The 23,322-nt window shown below is 41.4% G+C and overlaps 1 protein-coding gene across 1 annotated transcript; it reads left to right on the forward strand.

Annotated features, from left to right (window-relative positions):
• The first annotated feature begins 5,451 nt into the window (after positions 1 to 5,451).
• On the forward strand, positions 5,452 to 7,438 carry LOC103717157 (UPF0481 protein At3g47200-like). Its single transcript, XM_039123439.1, has 4 exons — positions 5,452 to 5,915; positions 5,986 to 6,022; positions 6,071 to 6,170; positions 6,550 to 7,438. The coding sequence occupies exons 1-4, from the start codon at positions 5,486 to 5,488 to the stop codon at positions 7,180 to 7,182; spliced, it is 1,200 nt and encodes a 399-aa protein (XP_038979367.1). The 5' UTR covers positions 5,452 to 5,485; the 3' UTR covers positions 7,183 to 7,438.
• The last annotated feature ends 15,884 nt before the right edge of the window (positions 7,439 to 23,322 follow it).

The raw sequence follows: 23,322 nt of genomic DNA on the forward strand, positions 1-23,322 counted from the left end.
ACAAAATTCAAAATTGGATCCACGGACTTCAGTGGATGAGCCGACTCCGAAATTGCCAAGTCAGCTCCAGAAGTTGGCGAGTCGACTCCGGGTTAAGACGAGTCGACTCCCAGTCGAGGAGCACATAATTCAAATTTGGAACAGTGGCCGAGTCGTCTCCAGTAAAGCACGAGTCGACTCCTGCAACAGGCGAGTCGACTCCTGATCGCGCGAGTCGACTCCGATCCCAACGGTAATATTGTCAGGAAGTGCAGACTGTGTCCAACGGCTCTTTTTTGTCTCTAACGGCTAGATTCTTGTTTCCACGCCATCTAAAGCTATAAAAACAAGAAGAGAGCTAGGGGAGAAGGCATGGAAGTGGGAGAGATCATCTAGGAAAGAGATCTCAAAGAGATTACAAAGGAAATCTCCCACAAGCACAAAAGGGCCATCCAAAACGAAATAGAGAGAAGAAGAGCATCCAAGTGAATCCGAAAGCTTCCTCTCCATCCGTGTGCTGCCTCGGGGATCCTCTACTTCATGCCAAATCAGAGGAGGATCAAGTAAAGAAGAAGCCGAGCTCCTCCATCTTCAAAACTCGTTTGAGGGCTTCTCTTTACTCTATTTGTTTATATTGTCATATCTGCTTGTTTAAGAAGCTTTGATTTGTTTTTATTCTTTGTTTTAATATCTTGTAACTTGATTCAATCAAGGGATTGAATCAAGGGGTTAAAGGTTTGTTGGTGAGCCAAAGGGAAAACCAACGGTGTAAGGTTTGTTGGTGAGCCAAAGGGAAAACCAACGGAGATAGGTTTGTTGGTGAGCCAAGGGTAAAACCAACGTGTAAGGGTTTGATTGTGAGCCCGGGAAAACAATCGGGGTTGGTTCTAGTCGGTGAGCCTGGAAAAACCGACCGAGTTCGTTGTGCGCTCGTAAAACAACAAGTTGGGTTGTGAGCTTGTAAAACAACCGGCTGTAATCGGTAGGATTATAGTGAAATTTCCAAGAGGTCTTGGGGAGTGGATGTAGGTGCTGGGTGCACCGAACCACTATATGTCCTGTGTGTTTGTAATGCCTCTAGTTATTGTCTAACTAACACACTTACTTACTTAGATAAATTGCTTGCTTAATTCTTATCCGCACATCCTTTAGTTGCAAGCATATTTAATCAAGTCGAAGTCTATACATCAAACCCTTGCTAAGTTTAACTTTCACTGTGCATCTACAACTTAGCATAGTTAATCAAAAGTTTTAGAAGTAGCATAAAAGTTTTAAAAGACCCAATTCACCCCCCCTCTTGGGTTGTATCTACTGGGCAACAAGAACTTTATTTTTATTGATTAGTTTTTTATGTTCTTCCATTAGTTCTAAAAATGCATCATGTAATTCATCAACAGTAAATCACATTCAAGTTCAGAATCTACCTCATCGTCATTGGCCATATGACACATTTGGGCCGCCTCTTGATGATCTTCCTCTTCTGAACTTGACTCCTCACTTTCACTCCATTCAGCCATGAAGTTCTTCTTTTTCAGTTTTCTTGCCATCCATTTCAATTCTGGGCAATCTATCTTATAATGCCCGGGTTTGTTACACTCATAACAAATAGGAGTTTCTTTTTCCTTTTCTTTGTCCTTACCCTTTTCTTTGCTTAAGCTACCTTTGAAGAAGGGTTTCTTTTTATGAAATCTATTCTTACCTCTCATAAATTTTCTGAATTTTCTTCCAAGCATAGCCATTCCTTCTTCATCAAATTCATCATCATCATCTGAATCTTCTGACTCAGTTTGTTGTTTAGGGGTGGTAGACTTTAGGGCAATGGGCTTTCTTCTCTTGACCTCATCTTCTGAATTTTGCCTCATGGTCAACTCATGGGATCCTAGAAGTTCCTCTAACTCGCAGTGTGTTGAGGTCCTTAGTTTCCTGAATTACAGTTACCTTGGCCTTCCAAACTCTTGGTAGAGACCTGAGAATTTTTCGCACCAATTCAGAGTTAGTATAAGACTTTCCTAAACTCTTAAGCTCATTTATAATTTCAGTAAAATGAGTAAACATATCAGTTATAGACTCAGTGGATTCTATTTTAAACAATTCATATTTGTGTAAGAAAGTCATATTTGTGTACTAATGTTTATTTTTGACTCCTTAACTTGATTAGTCCCTTCATGAGTGACCTCAAGTTTGTTCCAAATTTCTTTTGCAGAGACGCAAGTAGATATTCTATTAAATTCACTTACATCTAATGAACAGTAAAGTACATTAATTGCTTTTGCATTTAACTGTGCTAATCTTCTATCACTTTCATTCCAATCCATTTCTAGTTTGGGTATGATAGTGCCCTCTATACTAAGTGTGGGTGTGTGAGGTCCTCTAGTAATAATGTGCCATAATTCATAATCTAAAGCTTGAATGAATATTCTCATCCTAGCTTTCCAGTATGTGTAATTTGTGCCATTAAATAGAGGAGGTCTATTTGTGGATTGCCCCTCACTCATAGAACATCCCACTTGGATTGTCATGATCTTTAACTCTTGATTGTGAGATCAATAAGTACTATTGGAGCACCTTGCTCTAATACCACTTGTTGCCCAAGGTGACAAGCCAAGAGGGGGGGTGAATTAGTTTCTCTTAATTTTAACTATCTTACTTATGTTAATTGATGAGTTAGTGGAATTAAACAAATCACAATACAAACAACAAGAAGTATAGTGGTTCGGTGCTCTCCTAAGCACCTACGTCCACTCCCCAAGCGACTCCTTGGGAATTCACTATAATCCCGCGGATTACAATTGGATTGTTTTCCGGGCTCACAATCCAAAAATCTTTACACTTTGGTTTTCCGGGTTCACCAAAAACCTATGTTGGTTTTACGGGCTCACCAACGAACCTATGTTGGTTTTTCAGGCTCACCAACGAACCTTTACAATTGGTTTTACGGGTTCACCATCAATATTCCGTTGGTTTTGCGGGCTAACCAACTAACCTTTCCAATGAGTTTAATAAACAAAGTAAGAAGATTTAAGCTCCTAGATGAGCAAATATAACAATACAATCTACAAAGAAGAGTTTAGAGAATAGTTATCGCTTGATGTGACTTCTCTCTTTTTTGTCAAGAATGCTTCACTCTTCAAGGGTGGATGGAGCTCTTAATGACTCTTGGAATCTACTCAACCACTTTATTTTGACTCTTGAATGAAGCACTTGGATGAAGAAGATTAGGACACTTTGTCTTTCGTGTGTACTATTTGATATTTTGCAAAAGGATGTTCTCTCTGATGAATAGTGCCACTTTAAATAGTTTCCTTCATCCATTGGACAAGCCCCAATGGTTAGAATTCAAAAACTAGCCGTTACTCACTGTTGGAAGGACAAAAAGTACTTCTGCAGAACTAGCCGTTATGCTTCTGCCCGTGTTTGGGTCGGCTCAACCTGTCCTTGGGTCGACCCAACTTTCACTTGGGTCGACTCAACCTTTTCTTGGGTCGACCCTCTCAGAACTACAGAAACTTGCAATTCAGCCTTCCTTCACTTGGGTCGACTTAACATTTCTTTGGGTCGACTCAAGGTTCAGTTGGGTCGACTCAACTTCTTCTTGGGTCGACCCTCTCAGGATTTCCAGAGACTTTTCTGTCATGTATTCTATCATTGTCTTTGGGTCGACCCTCTCAGTGTTTGGGTCGACTCAAGCTTGGGTCGACTCAACTTCATCTTGGGTCGACCCTCTCAGTATTTTCAGAGAACCATTTTCCTGAGTCTTTGAAAGGCTTGAGGTTTGGGTCGACTCATGCTTTCCTTGGGTCGACCCAACTTACTGTTCATCTATGTCATTTTTGCAGAAGTGTGCCAAATGCTTTCTTGATGTGCCGGGGTCGACCCAATCAACCTTGGGGTCGACTCAATCCATACTTTGCTGCAACTCAAGGTTAAATTCATTCATATAAACAATAAAATGCATCTTTAACTTGTATACAAATATACTGAGAGTAACAGACTTATAAATGAAGTATCGAATTAACTTATAACATACTCTTGATTATTGCTTGTTAATCATCAAAATAACACTATCATCCTCAGTGACCATAGAAGGGATCCCTTATTTTGGGCTGACCTTGTTATAACCATCAGATGGTTATAATTATTCTGATGATGAGAATGACTCTATAGGTGACCAATTATTTGGAAAAGAAGGTGTTGAGTATAGCACATTGACTCCAAGTTTGTAGATCGAGGAATGGGTTGGTGTTCGCTGTACTTAATTAGTCTGAGGCCGATAGACATAAGAATTTTGAGACATTAATCACCTATATATATAAACTATTTTGTGCATAAGTGATTTTGCTTTGTATAGTATATACATATTTGTTAAATGTATATGGATCTTTATAAAGAATGTGTCATGTATTATTGTTTTATTTGTGTGGACTTTGATACTTGTGTGTATCGAATTTGTAGAAAAGTATGATGTTGAGTTATATTCACCTAACAAGCATGTAATTGAAATGTCGATTGCGGTACTCTAGACTAGCCATGTTGTTGATGGCCCCACCATAGACCAAAAATATGGTACTCGTTCATGCCCCACCATAGGCCGAAAATGTGGTATTCTTGATGCCCTGCCACGAGATGAAAATGTGGTACTATTGATGCCCCGCCACTGGCCGAAAATATAGTTGCCGAAGTCTAGAGCTGAGAACCTAAATATTATTGGATTCGATAAATACTAATTTGAGATATTTATGTGATGAGATTTATTTTATTAAGAAATACATGTCTGCTATGCACAGTTTATGATTATCGTATTTTCTAGCATGGAATTTATATAAGTAAGAATTATTTGATAATCTCTTATTTATTATTATTATAAAGTTGTCGGTGTATGGGAATGCTTACTGGGCTATAAGGCTCCTACTACCTATTTACTTTTTCTTTCAGAGTTTCAGGATTCATAGTCTAGGATGGATCAACGTGGAGTTTGAGCGATGGAGTGTTTAGTTAGTTAGTTTATTTTCTCATACCAAACGAACAATTGAATATCTTGTAATTGAAACTAGTTTGATTATTGAATATGGTGGATTTATTTACTGGAACTTATTTAGTTAGATTATTTGGCTACTAACTAATGAGTTATTGAAATTTGTTTATCTTAGGCCTTGCATGATCTCTAAGATATTGCTCTAGGATTCATGTGGCCATATCATGCAGTCCATCTAGGTGACGGATTCGGGGCGTGATAATACATCCTACAAAGCTTGTCATTAGCATGTCCCAAAAGATACAACCCCTGTCCTAACTGTTCCTTAATTTCTTCTGAAGCAAACCCTCTAGCATCTGTATCGCAAAGGTATAGCAAATCTAGGGAATTCATTCCTTGCCCGGTTGTGAAGCAATGAATTCACAATCCCTTTGTCTTTCTCTATGTAGTGTTATATATACACAAAGGAGGTGGAAGGAGGTCTGTAGGACCATAGCGCTTGCTTGTTCTATTAGAATTGGGACTTTGAGTGACATGGGTAAGGCTCAGGGTCCTGCTATGGACATTGGGTTAAACGACAGGGAGGTTGACATTGAAACCATTGTCAACAACAGTGAGGGCGAGGGTCCTGATATGGGCTTCAAGTTAAACGACTTGACGGCTGACATTGAAGAGGGTGTCAAGTCTTTCAGCCTTTGCGATGAAGAGAAGAAATGGACAGCGACGTCGATCTACAAGGTACCCTCCTTCATCAGAGACATCAGAAAAGATATCTTCACTCCGACGGTGGTTTCTTTTGGTCCCTACCATCACAATGCTCACAACCTGAGGCCAGTGGAGGAGCACAAGCGCCGCGCTCTGGTCCACTTCCTCAGGATGGCAAGCAAACCTCTAGATCACTTCATCGAGGCGATGAGGGCTATTGAGAAGCAACTGCAAGACTCTACCATAGCCTCGACAAGAAGTGGAAAGACCCCAAAGACCCTGGCCAATTCTCGATGCTGATGATACTGGACGGGTGTTCATGCTTGAAGTGCTGCGCATGAAGGATGAGAAGTGTAGAGCAAAGAGGTATGCCACACATGATCCCGTTTTGGCAGTTACGGAGTGAAACCATAGGTTGCCTTACATCAGGAGGGACATGCTGGTAATGGAAAACCAGCTACCTCTTCTAGTTCTAAAGAAGCTGCTTGAAGTCGAAGGCCTTCAAAGTGACGTGGTAATCAAAAACTCTTTTTATTCTCTTTGAAATCCTTATCTCTCCCAATGATTAAGTAAATTTCCTCTCCTGAATCAGAGACAGCCAATCTCTTCTGAATAAGCTTGCATGAAACTGGGAGGGCCGAGAATCACTTGATGCTTGATAAAGTGATTCGGATGCACCATGCTAGCAAAGCTAGACTTGATGCTCTGATTTATAGAGAAAAGTAAAGCAATTTCTTGGACTAGAAACAGGAAGCAAGTTTCCACTGCAGCTCCTCTGAAGCACTTGCAAGTTATTGGAACAGCTTAAACTTACAACCCACCTATTTACAAGCTGCCCACATTCCGGTATAGCAACCATATGTTTTGCAATTAATCTGAACTTTGTAATGCAGGATGATGTCTCCATTAATAAGATGGTACTCCGGTTCTTTGAGGTAGAAAAGTATATACCGATAACAGGCCTGGGCCTCCATCCGCTCGACGTGTATCGGAAGAGTTTGCTTCATGGTACACCACAGAGGACGCCGCCACGAGCCGCACGGAACCAGAGCTCCAACGAGGTCATCAGGCCAGCCGTGGAGCTCCACGAGGCTGGAATCAAATTCAAGAAAGGCGAGAGCCTTGCGGACATCGACTTCCGGAAAGGCGTACTGACCCTCCCATTCCTTCAGGTCGATGACGACACCGAGAGTATGTTACTCAACCTCGTGGCCTTTGAGCACCTCCATGTTGGCACTGGCAGCGAGGTCATCTCCTACGTATGCTTCATGGACGAGGTCATTGACTCAGCCAAGGACGTGAGACTCCTGCATGGAAAAGGCATCATAAGAAATGCAAGCGGGAGCGATAAGTCTGTCGCCGAGCTCTTCGGGAGACTCTCCAAGGAAGTGACATTGGGTCCAGAGAGGAGGCTTCAAGATGTGCGGCGGCTGGTGAATGAACACTGCGGGGCGAGGTGGAATACTTGGAAAGCAGATTTACGGCACAATATTTCCATACCCCATGGGCCGCGATCTCACTCATAGGCGCCATATTCATTATTTTGCTCACTACCGCCCAGACCGTTTATACCATTTATGGACAATATCATCCGAATTAAAGCTCTTCGTCCTCTTCCCCAGCAGCTGCCCCCGGTTGATTGCAAGTTGGTTTGTACTGGCTGGTGTTGGCCTTGTCTCTATTTTATTTGATTGTAATTTGACGTTCTGCTGATGTCAAATAAATTTGCTATAGTCTTGTCCTTGTATTTGCTTCCTTTGATTGCAATATGTTTTCCCCAAATGTTTAATTGCAACTGGTAACTAGTGCCATGATACTTATTTGGCCATTGACCGAATGCACGCCCGATTACTTGGCTACAGTAGCACTACACAAAAAAAAGAAAGCTTTCGACTCTTATTTGCCGACGCTTATTCCAAGCATCGGCAAAAATTTTTCCCCATCAAAAAGCGTCGGCTAATGACGACGCTTAAAAGCGTCGTCGAAGTTAATATGTAATTGACGATACTTTTAACGACGCTTTTGACGATACTTTTAAAAGCGTCGTCGGAATCCAAAAAACCACCTCATTTTAGTTCCACATCGGCGGATCTGAAAAAAAATAACTGTTTATATAGCCAAACCCAACCATTCCGCACGGATAGAATGAAGGTACCAATCGGGGAGGTTGTTTGTATTTCTGAATGAAGGAGAAGATGCAGGTAATTTTCTTGGCAAATGGTAATTCACGACGCTTTTAAAAGCGTCGGAAAATATTTTTCTACTGTAGCATAGGCGACGTTTTACCGACGCTTTGGAAAACGTCGGGATGGTTTCTACCGACGCTTAAAGCATCGTTAATAGCGAGAAAAAAAGTCGCTAATGTCCAAATTTCTTGTAGTGTAGGCGGTTTACGGCCAAAGGACAGAATCATTTATCAGGATAATGCAAAGATTACCTCCAGTGAGCTTTCTGACAAATTAACTCTTGTGATCTTTGCTGGTTCCTCTGAATTTTTGCCTGAAAGTTGCGTAAACAAAGCCGAGCATGCATCAACTCATATTACATATTGTGTTTTTGCACAATTAAATTCGCTCTATACTCTTTTCTCTTTTGTTTCTATGAAGGATGCGGATCGACTAGGCTGTTATGTATGCCCCATTTTAATTAAAAAGTAATTAATTTCCCACCCTCCGGATGACTCGACTATAACAAACTGTCCCTATTGACCCAAAATGAAATATTTGGTCTAACGATTCTCTAAAGTGTAATTTGCGGTCCCTAGGAGGATTAATCATTCAAGTTAATGTACTGAATATGCCCCGATCCTTGCCAACGGCAATCTTTTGAAGGCGAGAAAGTGAGTCAATTGGAGTACCGCGTGGCCAATGGAAAGCTTTTCGTTTTGAAGGCGAAAGAAACTTATCCTTATAAGGTCCTTGAAGACTATGTTGAATGGTGATCCGCTGGGCCCAATCTTGGAGAAGAATAATTCCCTGAGCTAACTCTTGTGCTATATAGTTGTTGTGCAAAGCCATGTTGGTGGTCTAAACATATCACCCCGGATTGAAGATCTCACCCACCAAAATATGGGGTTGAGGAGGAGCAGACATCACCTATACCTTGGGCTACTCCTCTGCCAAGGTCTCTATGCGACACAAGCCTCATGAGGGACTGATACTACCTTGGTAGGAGGACGAGCGTTCCCACTGCTCTCGCCAAGTGTTTTTCATTTGTTGGCCTACTTGAGTAGAGCCTTGTCAATGCCCATATCTGCACCAAAAACAAATAAAAATCTCGTTAAGTAAATCAGTTCAGGAAAAATTCAGCTCAAATAACTATGAGGATGTCCAGAAATTACCCTCAGGCCGCGTATGGCAAATGCCAATGTTGACTAAGAGTTTGCTAAGCTAAAAGTTCCTAAATGGAAGGAACCTTGGCATGGCACTGCTCCTCCAGTGCCTTCGAGTCTTTATCACCTAAATGGGGGTACCGATTTAGGAAATTCTTTAGTCTCCCTAAGATCATGCTAAACCACCATGGTTAGTTGGCTCGCATGCAGAAAAAATAGCCCTTCCAACCATGTATGACTGAAGGACGGCCCTTGGTTATTTTTAAGCCCTTTCAGGCAGAGAAATACCACCATCTGCACTTGGAAGGATGTTTTTTTAAAATAGAGCTTGGAAGAGCCAAAGTGTGGCTTGTACACCATGCATAATAGTGCATACTATAATCTTTCGCCAGTTGGGGACTAACTTGTACTGATCCAAAAATAGGCAAAAAAAAAGGGCGAAAAAGAAGCCAAAACCATACCTAGAAGCACTCCCCGTATAGGCAGAGTTGTTCGGTCAGAACATGTCAGCCCTCTCACTAGGCTGAGGCAACCTAAGGTTGTACTTAGAGGGAATAAAATAACCTTCCCTTAAACCTCAAGGTCCCCTAAGCCTAATGTTCATTATTCGGTACCAGGTCCTACTAGTTGGACGGCCGAAGCATCCTCACGAGAGTGACTTGGGAGAAAAACTAGAATGGTAAGCTGAGGAAGAACTGGACATTTTCAAGAAGAATAGAATGAGAGTCTAGAGAGTACCTAAAGATGAAGGCCGAGCTAAAAAACGGAAGGATGGATCGAGTGAAGGGTGCAAGAGCCTAATGTTGAGTATTAGGAAGTAATTTGCAATCAATGCACATGACTCTTCGGTGTTGATACAACTTAGTAATCCAAAGAGTCATTTTGTAATCCAAAGTGTCATCTTGGAAATCTCAAAAGTAATTGTATTTCAAAGAATCATTTTAGTACTCCAAGGGCATTAAATGTTACTTAAATTGTCATTCTATATAAGAATGGCTTTAGCAAGATTGTAGTATGCAGAAAAAAACTATGAATGAAAAATATCTCTTGCTTCATTCCTAATCCTATCCTATCAACTTCACACCTTGTTCCAACAAATTTGGTATCAGAGCCTGGAAAAAAATACTTGTCAAGATGGCATCTTCATCAACTACCATGTTCTCCTACACTTCAAACCAAGTTCCCATCTTTGATGGTGAGCATTATGACTATTGGAGTAGTCAAATGCAAACCATATTCATATCCCAAGACCTTTGGGACATAGTCGAAGGTTCATACGCAGAGCCACCTCAACCACAAGAAGTTACAAAAAATTGGACAGCAGAACAACAAGGAGAGTACAAGGAGAATGTGAAGAAAGATGCATGTGCTCTTCGATACATTCAACAAGGAATAAGCAAAACTATCTATCCCAGAATTTTTGGAGCAAGCAAAGCAAAGCAAGCATGGGAAATACTCAAAGAAGGTTTCCAAGGTAATGAGAAAGTTATCTCATTAAAGTTACAATCACTGTGGAGAGATTTTGACAACATGCAAATGAAAGAAGGCCAAGGTATGCAAAGTTTTCTTACCAAAGTTACTGAAGTTGTTATCAAATTAGAAGTCTTGGAGTACTATTGAAGATAGAAAAGTGTTTCAAAAGGTTCTGTAGAAGTCTTCCTACAAATTATGATTCATGTTGCTCACTGGCAATAGAAGAATCAAAAGATCTCTTTAAACCTACATTTTAATGAAACTAATGAGTTCTTTAACAAGTTCATGAGGAAAGAATGAATAGGTTTTCTACTCAAACTCTTGAGCAAGCTTTTCAAACTAAGCTCAACACCTCAGAGAAAAAGAATTTTAAATAGAAATACAAAGGAGGACCATTCCAAGAAAGAGGCAACTATCAAGAGGAGCAACCAACAACAATCAGGTGGTTTCAATCCTCGATGCCGAGTTTGCAAGAAGAACAAACCCATGATCAAAGATTGTCGATACAGATGCAATAAGTGCAAGATTCCCAACCATTCACAAAGGGACTGTTGGTACCAAAAGAAGAATGGAAATGAAGAAGCCGAACTTCACTAAAAATGAAGCAGAAACTCAACAACTCTTCTCTTGCATGAATGTTCAAGAAGATTCTCAAAATGTATGGTATTTGGATAGTGGGTGTAGCAACCACATGACGGGGAACCAAAAGATCTTCATCCAACTTGACAAAAATCATTCTTCTCAAGTCATGCTTGGAGACGGCAAACTCCAAACTATTGAAGGCAAAGGATCTATTTGAAGTTCTCACCAAAGGAGGTAACAAAAGGCTTATTAATGATGTTCTTTATGTGCCAAATTTATCTCATAAACTCCTAAGCGTTGGGCAACTTACTCAAAAAGGATATGCTATCAACTTCAATAACAGTAGCTGCAAAATTTTTGATAAAAAGAATAACTATCTAGTTGCTATTGTTCCTATGAGCACAACAAGGTTTTTCCTCTAACCATGTTATCACAAGATGTCGTATTCAAAAGTGAAGCTATTAATATGTCAACTTTATGGCATCTTCGATATGGGACATTTGAATATGAAGGGGTTGCATCTACTCAAGCAAAAAAATATGGTGATTGGTCTCCCTCCATCGAAGGAAGAAGTCAAGTATGTGAAGGCTGCATATATGGAAAAATGCACAAGCTACCATTTCCAAAGTCTTCCATGGAGATCCAAAGCACCTCTTGAACTTGTTCATGCTGATATATGTGGACCCACAGCAACTCCATCACATAACAACCAAAGGTACTTCATTCTATTTGTTGATGATTATGCTAGAATGATGTGGGTTTACTTCTTGCATGCCAAGTCCGAAGCCTTCTCTATGTTTCTACAATTCCAAAGCACTAGTTGAGAAACAAAGTGAATTCCAAATCAAGACTCTTCGAACCTGATCGATGGAGGAGAGTTTATCTACCAACCATTTATGGAGTACTGCAAACATAATGGTATCCAAAGACAACTCACAGTTCGTATGAGTCCTCAACAAAACGGAGTTGCCTGAAAGAAGGAATCGCACCATTGTTGAATGGCCCGAAGCATGTTGAAAGGAAAAGGCTTACCCAAATAATTTTTGGGCTGAAGGTGTGCATACTGCTATTTACATTCTTAATATATCTCCTACAAAAGCAGTGTTTAACAAAACTCCATTTGAAGCATGGCACAAAAGAAAAACCAACAGTACATCATCTTAAAGTATTTGGTTGTATTGCTATTCTCACATTCCATCATGATACCGGGAGAAAATTTGATGAAAAAGGAGAAAAAACTAATATTTATTGGTTACAGTGATGAATCCAAAGGTTACAGGTTGTTCAAATCCAAAAACCAAGAAGCTTGTCGTCTCAAGAGATGTAATTTTTGATGAAGCATCTAACTGGAATGGACACAGAACTCATCTCAAATGCCAAATGCATATAAATCTCATGGAGCCCACAAGCTAGACAAGAAGAGCATCAACAAACTCCTTCTACACCAACATCAATTTCTTCACCAAGTTCAATTCATTCTTCTCCTTCATCACCAATACAAACTTCACCATCTATTTCACAAACTCCCTCTTCTTCATCAAGTTCAATCCATTCTCCCTCTTTTTTAGAAACCATGGATACAAATTCTTTTACCAAAAAAAGTTCGATCTATGCAAGATATTTATAACACTTCTCACTTTGCTTTCTTTCGTTATGAACCTTAGAATTTTTGAGGAAGCTGTTGTAAAGGAAGAATAGAAAAAGGCAATGGATGATGAGATTGCAACAATTCAAAGGAATAAAACTTGGGAGCTCGTCCAACCTGCCAAAAGGGAAGGATGTGATCGGGCTAAAATGGATCTACAAAATCAAGTATAAAGAAGATGGATCTATTCAAAAGCATAAAGCCTCGACTTGTCGCCAAGGATACTCACAGCAGCCTGGCATTGATTTTACCGAAAACATTTGCACCAGTTGCAAGAATGGAGACCAATCCGTATTGTTCTTGTCTTGCTGCACAACTTGAGCTTCCAAGTCCTCCAACTTGACGTCAAATCTGCTTTCCTCAATGGCGAACTGAAGGAGGAGGTATACGTCAAAACAACCTCAAGGCTATGAAGTGGCAGGTATGGAACACAAAGTCTATAAACTTCATAAAGCTCTATATGGCTTGAAGCAAGCTCCACGAGCTTGGAACAGCAGGATTGATAATATTTTTGTTCAAATGGATTCCAAAGAAGCCCAAGTGAACCATCTCTTTATGTAAAGATATGTGATGCTACTAACTTTCTTGTTGCATGTATCTATGTTGATGATGCTTATCTACATGGGGTACTAACATGCAAGTTGTAGAAGAATTCAAGCAAAAGCATGATGAAAGGAATTCGAGATGACGGATCTCGGATTAATGAAGTATTTTCTTGGAATCCAAGTAAAGCAAGCCAAAGGAGAAATTTTTATCTCATAGGAGAAATACATTAAAGACATGTTACGGAAATTTCAAATGGACAAGAGCAAACCAATTTCAACTCCAATGGCATTGAATGAAAAGTTAAAACAAGATGATGATGCTGAAAGCTGATGCACAGCTCTACCGAAGTCTAGTTGGTTCATTAATTATCTAGCCAAACACACGGCCTGACATTTATTTTATGCCGTGAATGTTGTTTCAAGATTTATGCAAGAACCAAGCAAACTGCATTATGCTGCTGCAAAACGCATTCTGAGATATCTTCAAGGAAAGTCAAAGGCAAGGCATAAAATATGTTAAAGAAGAAAATAACAATCTTTGTTGGTTATTCCGATAGTGACTGGGCTGGTTCAATTGATGATAGAAAAAGCACGTCTGGCTATATTTTTTGTCTTGGTTCAAAGATGATTTCATGGAGTTCAAAGAAACAAAATCAATTGTTTTAATCTTCAGCAGAAGCAGAGTACCATCGCAGCTACAGATGCTGCATGTGAAGCAGTTTGGTTAAGAAGAGTTCTCTTGGACCTACAACAAACTCAAGTTCAACCAACTATCATTTATTGTGACAGCATGTAGCAATTGCTTTGTCTAAAAATCCAGTCTTCCATGCAAGGTCCAAGCATATTGAACTTCGACATCATTTCATTCGGGATTTGGTAAACAAAGAAGAAATCATTTTGAAGTATGTAGGCACAAATGAGCAAGCTGCAGATTTTCTTACCAAAGCTGTCACCATAGAACAATTCAGAAAGGTTAAGAATCAATTGCAAATTAAGGAGGAGTTATTAGGAAGTAATTTGCAATCAATGCACATGACTCTTCGGTGTTGATACAGACTTAGAATTCCAAAGAGTCATTTTGTAATCCAAGAGTCATTTTGTAATCCAAAGTGCATCTTGGAAATCTCAGAAGTACTTGTATTTCAAAGAGTCATTTTAGTACTCCAAGGGCATTAAATGTTACTTAAATTGGTCATTTTATATAAGCTAATGGCTTTAACAAGATTGTAGTATGCAGAAAAAAACTATGAATGAAAAATATCTCTTGCTTCATCCTAATCCTATCCCATTCAACTTCCACACCTTGTTCCAACATTGAGCAGGACGAAGAGCAAGGGTTTCACAAAGTGAGGCAAAAGATCTAGCATTACTCTCCTTATATGGAGGCCCCACAACTTAGATCATCCAAAAAAGCCCTGCCCAATCAACTCTTCGACCGGATGAGGTGACATGCATCGTCCAGTATTGGTCATTGAGAAACCACATGAGTTGACCCGTCGCTTCGATTTCCAAGAAAACCCTCTTGAATAGCCCATCTAATTGTCCAAAATCTAGCCCCATTCCTTCCCAAACAGGCTCAACACAGATTGGGTCTAGCCCAATAGTATTTATAAGAAAATGGCTCGGACTTGAGAGGAGGGACATGTGATGTCACCCAAATAGACCAGCCTATAAGAATTTGACAAGTGGCATGGGCAAAAAACCCATTTCAACTAGGACTTCAAGTTCACGGCTGATTCAGATAAGAAAAGCTCTGATAGCTTTACACCTGACTCTAGACTCTAGAGTCTAATCGCAGCAATTCATAGATGTACGTCTATAAAAAGAGGACCAAGATATCAGGTACATTATCATGGGAATACATACTCTTTCTCTCTGCTTTTCTGGCCTCTGCCTTCTCTAGCTGTTTCCCCAAAGCCTTATTTGACTTAAACATCAATAGAGCCCCCAACTAGATTAGCTCCGGCAACTGTTTGTCTGCCTATGTGCAGGACAACAAGCACAACTCAAATCCCTTTTTTCCATCAGAGCACGAATCCTCCAGCAGCTTCCATCCACCAAATCGTATTTGGGCAGCCTATAGACCTCATATTAAATACAACCTTTTCACCTCATCAAGTTATATTTCATGTTCCACACATGATTAGTGCCTAGTTTAAATGATATGCCATTGCCAAGCTATAAAATGGCGATGTTGGAATCACCGGCAAAGTTGTATCTAAGCACATGGTGACCAATGAGCTCTGCCAGTAATTAGTGAGCAGCTCGTGTAAAATTTAGAAGGTGGAGCCATAGTGATGTCCACTATTAGGGCAAGCCCATAGGCTCTTCCTACGGTTGTGTGTTTTGCACCAGCAACAGTATGTACAAACTCTCGATCGCTGGCATGTCATTCCATGCAAGAGATGGATGGCTGTTTGGCATCCGTATCTTGTGTCCAATGCGACATATATTTGACAGCCATCCGTCTCTATCATGGGATGACATGGTAGCCCACTGAGAGTTGTACAGCCCGTCCTGCTTTGAACTCCCCTTCTACGACCAAGAAATAGATAATTTCTTACACTCACACACGGGTGCAAGGGCCTAAGTTAAGCTGTCCAGGTGTCTCCAGTTAAAGTGAATTGGACCAAGAAATTGCATTCTAAATTACTCGTGTTACAGAGTGGTCTGCCTAAGAGTTTTAGTGTGAGACCCAACTCAGCGCAAGATTTCTTAGCATGTCAAAACTGAAACATATAACAACTGAATCCTGGTTACTAGAGTGAGAAATGGATACAGCATAGTTGTACTGATATGGAGTTGGGAGACGGTTGAGACAAGAAATTAAAACAGATCAGTACCAAAGGAGGCTTTCTAATTCATTTTTCTTGGAGGACTAAATTTTTGGGAATTTATTGGTCTCTAACCATGAAGGCAAAGAAACATTAAATTAAATCTAATGGTCTGCTGCTTGCATGGCAATAGCCCAGTATCAAATGGACCGCTTATGCATTCTAAAAGCTTAGATGTTTAAAAGATACAGTAATATATAATTCTCCAATTTTTCACTAAATCATATGCAACTTCAGACACTTTGTTGTGGTCTTGGTATATGATTGATAAAATGCTTCTTGGTCATCCATAAAACATTTCATTACTAACGATTTTCAAGCAAGTGATTAAATTGGCACATTATCACTATGGGTTGTAAAGCAAAATTACGTAATATTGTATTGCCCAATCTCAATGATTAATTGTATTAGCTGTTTATAAAGATCGTTTACATATAATATGCTTCTTTTGTGCTGGGTATTACAAGTGCATGAGACGACATGACAATTTGCGTAGAAAAAGTATCACGCCCCGAGCCCGAGGCGCGGCAGACGCCGCACGCCCACACGGTAGACCGCACAGGCGTGCAAGGCAGCAGATCATATCAAAGCAACCACACATATTTAAAGATGACAGTAATTATTTAAGTTGGTCAAAAGCAGTCTTATAGAGTTCAAAATAACATTTGGTAACATAATTCAAAATACTCCAAAGTGAAAATCAGATGTCCAAACTAATTTAAATAACGTATGCCAACATAATTCAAATGTCCAAACCAATCTAACTGAAATGCCAATAACTAAAAAATCATCGGAAAATCTAACGCACTCCCAATCCCGTGCGATCAAGCTTCTGGATCTGAAAAATAGAAAAAATAAAATAATGAGCTACACTAGCCCAGTAAGCAACAAAAGTATCCCAAAGTGGGGTCAGAGCATATCAGAATCAAAACACAGGATAATGACTGGAATATAATCATAAATAACATCGTTTACTGTTTTCAACTTATTATCATTTTTCAAAAACTCTGATATCAGAATCTCAACATGATAAGGGCCTAGGCCACTAACCAGTGGCATGGGTTGCACAGAGTGCAGAACCATATTGTTAGTCACCCGGTGGAAACGTGTCCAGAACACCACTATTCTAATCACCGTGCGGGGTGTCGAAACCGGTTCCCTCACAGATTACAAGTCGACAAGTCCAACGTATAATCCCCATTGGCGGGGCAGAACAGAACAGAACAGATCATAGCATGCTGAGAATACATATATATAAAAACAGATTTCATAAATTTTTCAGTCATAGTTTACGGGATTTTTAGAGCATAATTTTCAAAATGAAATTTAACATGCCCAGAGCCATATTACTAAATACAAAACATATTTTCAGAATTTAATCTATTTATCAAATAATTTGAAAAATCACAGCTTGAAGTATTAAGTTACTTACCTCTTCTCGCTTAATCCTACTTTCAGATAGGGCAGATCAGATTCACCTGTTTAAATTTAATTTAATTTTTTTGTTAATTTCCAGAGCTAAGCAGAACTAAAAATAATAAAACCATTGTACTGGCCCAATAGGGCTAGAGTTGGCCCATAATGGGCATGGCCCGATAGGGCCCATATCGGACACCGGCCCAATGACCCGCATAAACTCGGGCCCATAGGGCCCCCCAGGTTGGCTTCTAATTGGTTCATTCATTTTAGGAAACCAATATTTAATATATAGCACCATTCCGTAATAAAGCTTGAGTAAAGGGACTAAACAAATATAGTTGGGGACCATTATATAATAAATCTTTTCTACAGGGATCAAATACAAATTACAGAAGGCCCTTTTTTTGAAATAATTAACTGCCAAGGGCTTAACTGCAAAATTTCATTTATTGGCCCAATGGGTTCGGGTTTCGGGTTCGGGTTCCGGGCTCGGATCTGAACTGGGCCCAAGTTGGGCCCACAAGGGTACTGCCCAACTGGGCCCAACCGGACTGGGACGCCTAAGTTGGGCCTGCACGCGGACTTAGCCTAAGTTGGGCCCTGCAGTGGACTAGGCCCAACGGCCCGATCAAAGTGCTCACGGCCACAATGGCGCCCTTCCCCCCCCCCCCCCTTCCTTCCCTGATCTCTCCCAATGGACCAGGAGACTGATGGGAAAAACGAGGGAGGAAGGAGGGCAACAGCAGGGTGGCTGGCCTATGGTGGCTGGAACAGTGGCCGCGGCCGGACGGCTTGCGGGGGACGCGGCCGTCCGGTCGGGATGGGCGGTCCGGGCCGGCGGCACGGGTGCTGCGGCGGGCTCGACCCGGTGGCAAGGGAGGTCCGAAGGATGACTTTGTTTAGGGCCCAAACCAAAAAGAAAAATGCATGAATAACGGGCCAAAAGAGGCTTACCTGGCGAGTGGCAGAGGCAGTGGGAGGCAAGATTCTCGGTCGCCTGTGCTCGATCCGGTGGTCAAACGGCGGTGGCGGCGGCTGCTTTCCCGACAAGAGGAAGGAGATCTCGAAACAGGGATGGCCGTGAGGGGGATCCAGGCGGCGCTCGGTCGGGAAGGCACACCGGTCGGAGAGGAGGAGGAGGGAAGGAGGAAAGAGGAGGAGAGGCTCGGGGTGGCCCTAGGGGAAGGAATAGATGGGGTTTTATCGCCCCATCGTAACGGTCCTCCGCCGCGAAAATTGCGGCGGTCGAGCGAGATCCACGGCCGTGAATCGGCCGCGGATGGACTGGAAAGGGTGCCGCGGGATTCCCGCGACGCCCTTGCCCCATTTGCCCCCCCGGAGGAGCCGGAGAGGATCACCATCGCGATCCTCTGTTCTGGCTCCTTCCCTAATTGAATCGGGGCTGAAGTCGGTGAGGGCTGCCGACTTCAGCCTCGTGTCTCACATTCTCCCCCCCTAAAAAAAAAAAATTCGTCCTCGAAATTTAATATACCTTAGCTTGCAAAAAGGTCCGGATATTTTTCCTTCATCTCGTCCTCCAGCTCCCACGTAGCCTCACGTTCTGAGTGATTGCTCTACTGAATCTTAACATAAGGAATCATGGCGCCTCCTCAAACACTTGCTCTTTTCTATCAACCACACGTACAGGCTGCTCGGGATATGTCAAATCGTTCTCTAAGTTGCAAGGGAGCCACTTCTACCACATGGCACATATCTGGAATAGTAACTTTCTTAGCATGGAAACATGAAAACATTGTGAACTCCAGACAGTGAAGGTGGAAGTGCCAATTTGTATGCCACAGCTCCTACTCTTTCCAGAATCTCAAAGGGGCCCACATAGCGTGGATTGAGTTTTTCGTGTATTCCAAATCGCATCACCCCTTTAGTAGGAGACACTTTCAGAAACACATGATCTCCGACCTGAAATTCTAATTCCCTTCTTCTATTCTCTGCATAACTTTTCTGTCTGCTATGAGCTATCTGCAGGCGTTCCCTGGTCAGCTGGATCTTTCTCTACTGTTTGTTGCAACAATCTCGGAGCCATAATTTTTCTTTCACCAACATCATCCCAACAGATAGGTGATCTACACTTTCTTCCATATAGAGCTCATAAGGTGCATTTGAATACTTGCCTGGTAACTGTTATTATATGCAACTCAACCAAAGGCAAGTGACGGTCCAAGAACCTTTCATGTCCATTACAACAAGCTCTTAGCATATCTTTCAAGGTCGAATGGTTTTTTTCTGATTGGCCATCAGTCTGAGGGTGGAAAGGTGTACTGAAGCTCAGAGTGGTCCTCAGGCTTTTATGCAAACTACCCCAAAAGTGAGATACAAACCGCGAGTCCCTATCGAAAACAACGGATACGGGTACTCCATGCAACCTCACTATTTATTCCAATGTAGAGCTCCTGCAAAACTTTTCTAAGGTCATTCCTACTTTGAATGCCAAAAAGTGTGCCGACTTTGTCAATACTGTCACAATCACCCATATAGCATCATAACCTTTAGGAGTGCGAGGCAACCCGGAGACGATCCCATAGTAATGTGTTCCCACTTCCATCAGGAAGTGGTAGGGGCTGCCAATTACCTCTGCCGGTCTTTGATGCTCTGCTTTAACTTGCTGACATGTCAAACACCGAGCCACAAATTGTGCAATTTCTCTCTTCATACTATTCCACCAAAATGTACCTTTCAATCCTTATACATCTTAGTACCCCCAGGATGCACTGTATATCCAGTATTATGAGCTTCCCTCATAATTTCATTCTTTAAATCAGAGTTATTTGGAATACAAATTCTGTTCCTGTATCTCAATGATCCATCCTCATGAAGTCTGAATTCTGATTGAGAACCTGATTCAATATCACTTCCAAGCTTTTGCAACTGAGGGTCATCTGCTTGAGCAATCCTGATCCTCTCTATCAAGGTAGGTTGGACACGTAGGTTTGCCAAAAGTGCATCAGGATCATGCCAACATACCTCGATTTCTGCTCTTCTTAGATCTTCCAAAATTCTCCTCTGAGAGGTGAGTAAGGCAGCAATACTACCAGTGGATTTTCTGCTCAGTGCATCTGCTACCATTTAGCTTTTTCTGGATGGTAATGAATAGACCAAATCATAATCCTTCCAGTAACTCTAACCATCTTCTCTTGTCTCATGTTTAGTTCTTTCTGGGTAAAAAGTTATTTCAAACTTTTGTGATCAGTGTACACCTTACAAGATTCACATATAAATAATGTCTCCAAATTTTTTAATGCAAACACAACAGTAGCAAGTTCAGATCATAACAGGGGTAGTTCTCCTCATATGACTTTAATTGTCCGGGAAGCATAGGCAATCATCTTATCATTCTGCAGTCAGCACATAACCCAATCCTTTCTTTGAGGCATCACTGTAGATTGTAATAACGTTCACCCACTAGAAGGAAGGGTAAGGATGGGAGCTGACACCAAACAATTGTTGTAAGCTCCTGGAAGCTCTGTTCACATTTATCTGACCACTCCGAACTTAACTTCTTTACGAGTTAGTCGAGTTAAAGTGCAGCTATATGAGGAAAACTCTCAACAAATCGTCCTGTAATATCCTGCTAGCCCAAGAAACTACGAATCTCAGTAATACTGTTGGGCCTGCTCCAACTGACCACTGCCTCGATCTTCTTTGGATCCACATAGATACCCTCTTTAAATATTACATGCCCTAAGAACATTACACTGTCTAGCCAAAATTCATTTTTCTTCAACTTACCATACAACTGCTCTTGCCTTAGGGTTTCCAGTACTAACCTCAAATGCTGCTCGTGCTCGGCCTGACTCCCAGAATAGATCAAGATGTCATCAATAAAGACCACTACAAATTTGTCCAGAAAGGGTCTGAACACCATGTTCATCAGATCCATAAAAGCTGTAGGGGCATTTGTCAGTCCAAAAGGCATGACCAAAAATTCATAGTGCCCATACCGAGTACGAAAAGCAGTTTTTGGCACATCTTCAGCTCTTATCTTTAACTGATGGTATCCAGAACGAAGATCAATTTTGGAAAATACCTGAGCACCCTTTAACTGATCAAATAAGTCATCTATTCTTGGTAGAGGATACTTATTCTTTACCGTTACCCTATTTATTTCTCGGTAATCAATACATAATCTCATGCTACCATCCTTCTTCTTTACAAATAAGATTGGAGCTCCCCAAGAAAAGACACTAGGTCTGATGAACCCTTATCAAGAAGATCCTGCAACTGCTCCTTTAATTCTTTCATTTCAGCTGGAGGAGCCATTCTATAGGGGGTCTTGGAGATTGGTGTGGTACTGGGAATCAAATCAATTGCAAATTCAATTTCTCTATCTGGTGGCAAACCAGGGAGGTCTTCCGAAAGACATCGGGGTATTCATTTACTACTGGAATATCTTCAAATCTTTGATCTGATAGTCTAGTGTCAACCATGTGGCAATATATGCCAAACTCCCCTTTCTAAGTAGTCGCTCAATTTGCATAGCGGAGACAATTCGAGGGGAGGTATATGCACCACTGCCCATAAAGCTGAATTCAGTATCTCCTGGGCTCCGAAAGTTTACCCGTTTTTCATGGTAGTTAATGGTGGCAAATGTGATGCTAACCAGTCCATACCGAGGATTATGTCAAAGTCATGCATATTTATAACTATTAAGTCAGCAGGCAAGTCTCTACCTACTATCTGAACTGGACAAGTCTTGCAGACCTGATTACCAATCATCCCACTTCCGGCAGGAGTGCTAACATGCAGATCATACTCTAATTGCACACAAGACAGGTCATGTTTTTGCCAAATGTAGATGACACAAAGGAATGCGTAGCACCAGAATCAAATAGTGTATGAGCATAACAGAAGCAACTGACAATGTACCTGACACCACCGTGTTGGATGCCTGAGCTCCTGCTGAGTCCAGTGCATAAATACGACCCTGTGTGCGCAGTCTCCCCCCTTCTGTTGCTTAGGAGAGAAAGTGAGCTGACTGAGCTAGAACAGGAGAAGCTTGCACTTGCTGGTTTCTTGTAGTTTGAGGCCTCTGAACTGATCGAAGGTCTGTTGAGGACACTCAGCTACCTTATGACCCTGTTGGCCGCATCTGAAACAAGCACCAGATAATCGTCTACAGTGTTCAGTCTTATGCATACCACCACATGCATCACACTTATGCTTCTCTTGCTGAATAGTCTTTCCATAAGATCTTTGCTTCCCTAATTGCCAAGATTGGTTATGTGATTTTGCAGTCTTGCTAGAATTCTGTCCACTGCGAGCATCATAATCTCTGCTTCTCTTCTTTTGTTTCCTATCTTTGGCATCATATGTTTCTTTCCAGACAATTTCTAGATTCTTAGCCCTGTCTACCAGATCATCATAGTTCGTCGAGTGTATTGCAGCCAAACTCCGACGTAAGTGAGGCTTCAATCCTTCTTCAAATCTCCTTATCTGGGACTTTGCATCCATGACGAGGGTGGGAGCAAACCGAGATAGCCTATCAAACTCTGCCTCATACTCATCCACAGTCATAGTTCCTTGATTCAGATTGAGAAATTCCCTCTCTAGCTCCCTCAGGCGACTGGAGGGAAAATACTTGGAGTAGAATGCTGTGCGGAATCTTTGCCAGGTAAGTGCCTCCTGCTCGGGTGCCAATGTGCGCTCCACAGACATCCACCAATGATGAGCTCGGTCCTGAAGCATATAGGTGGCAAATCTGACCTTCTCTTCATCGGTGCACTCCATTGCCCTGAAGGCTTTCTCCATTTCATCTATCCAGGTTTCGGCCTCTTGAGGACTAGTAGTGCCTTTAAAAGCCGAAGGTGCCATTCTCTTGA

Source organism: Phoenix dactylifera, unplaced genomic scaffold (assembly GCF_009389715.1).
Source record: "Phoenix dactylifera cultivar Barhee BC4 unplaced genomic scaffold, palm_55x_up_171113_PBpolish2nd_filt_p 002623F, whole genome shotgun sequence".
Taxonomy (NCBI): domain Eukaryota; kingdom Viridiplantae; phylum Streptophyta; class Magnoliopsida; order Arecales; family Arecaceae; genus Phoenix; species Phoenix dactylifera.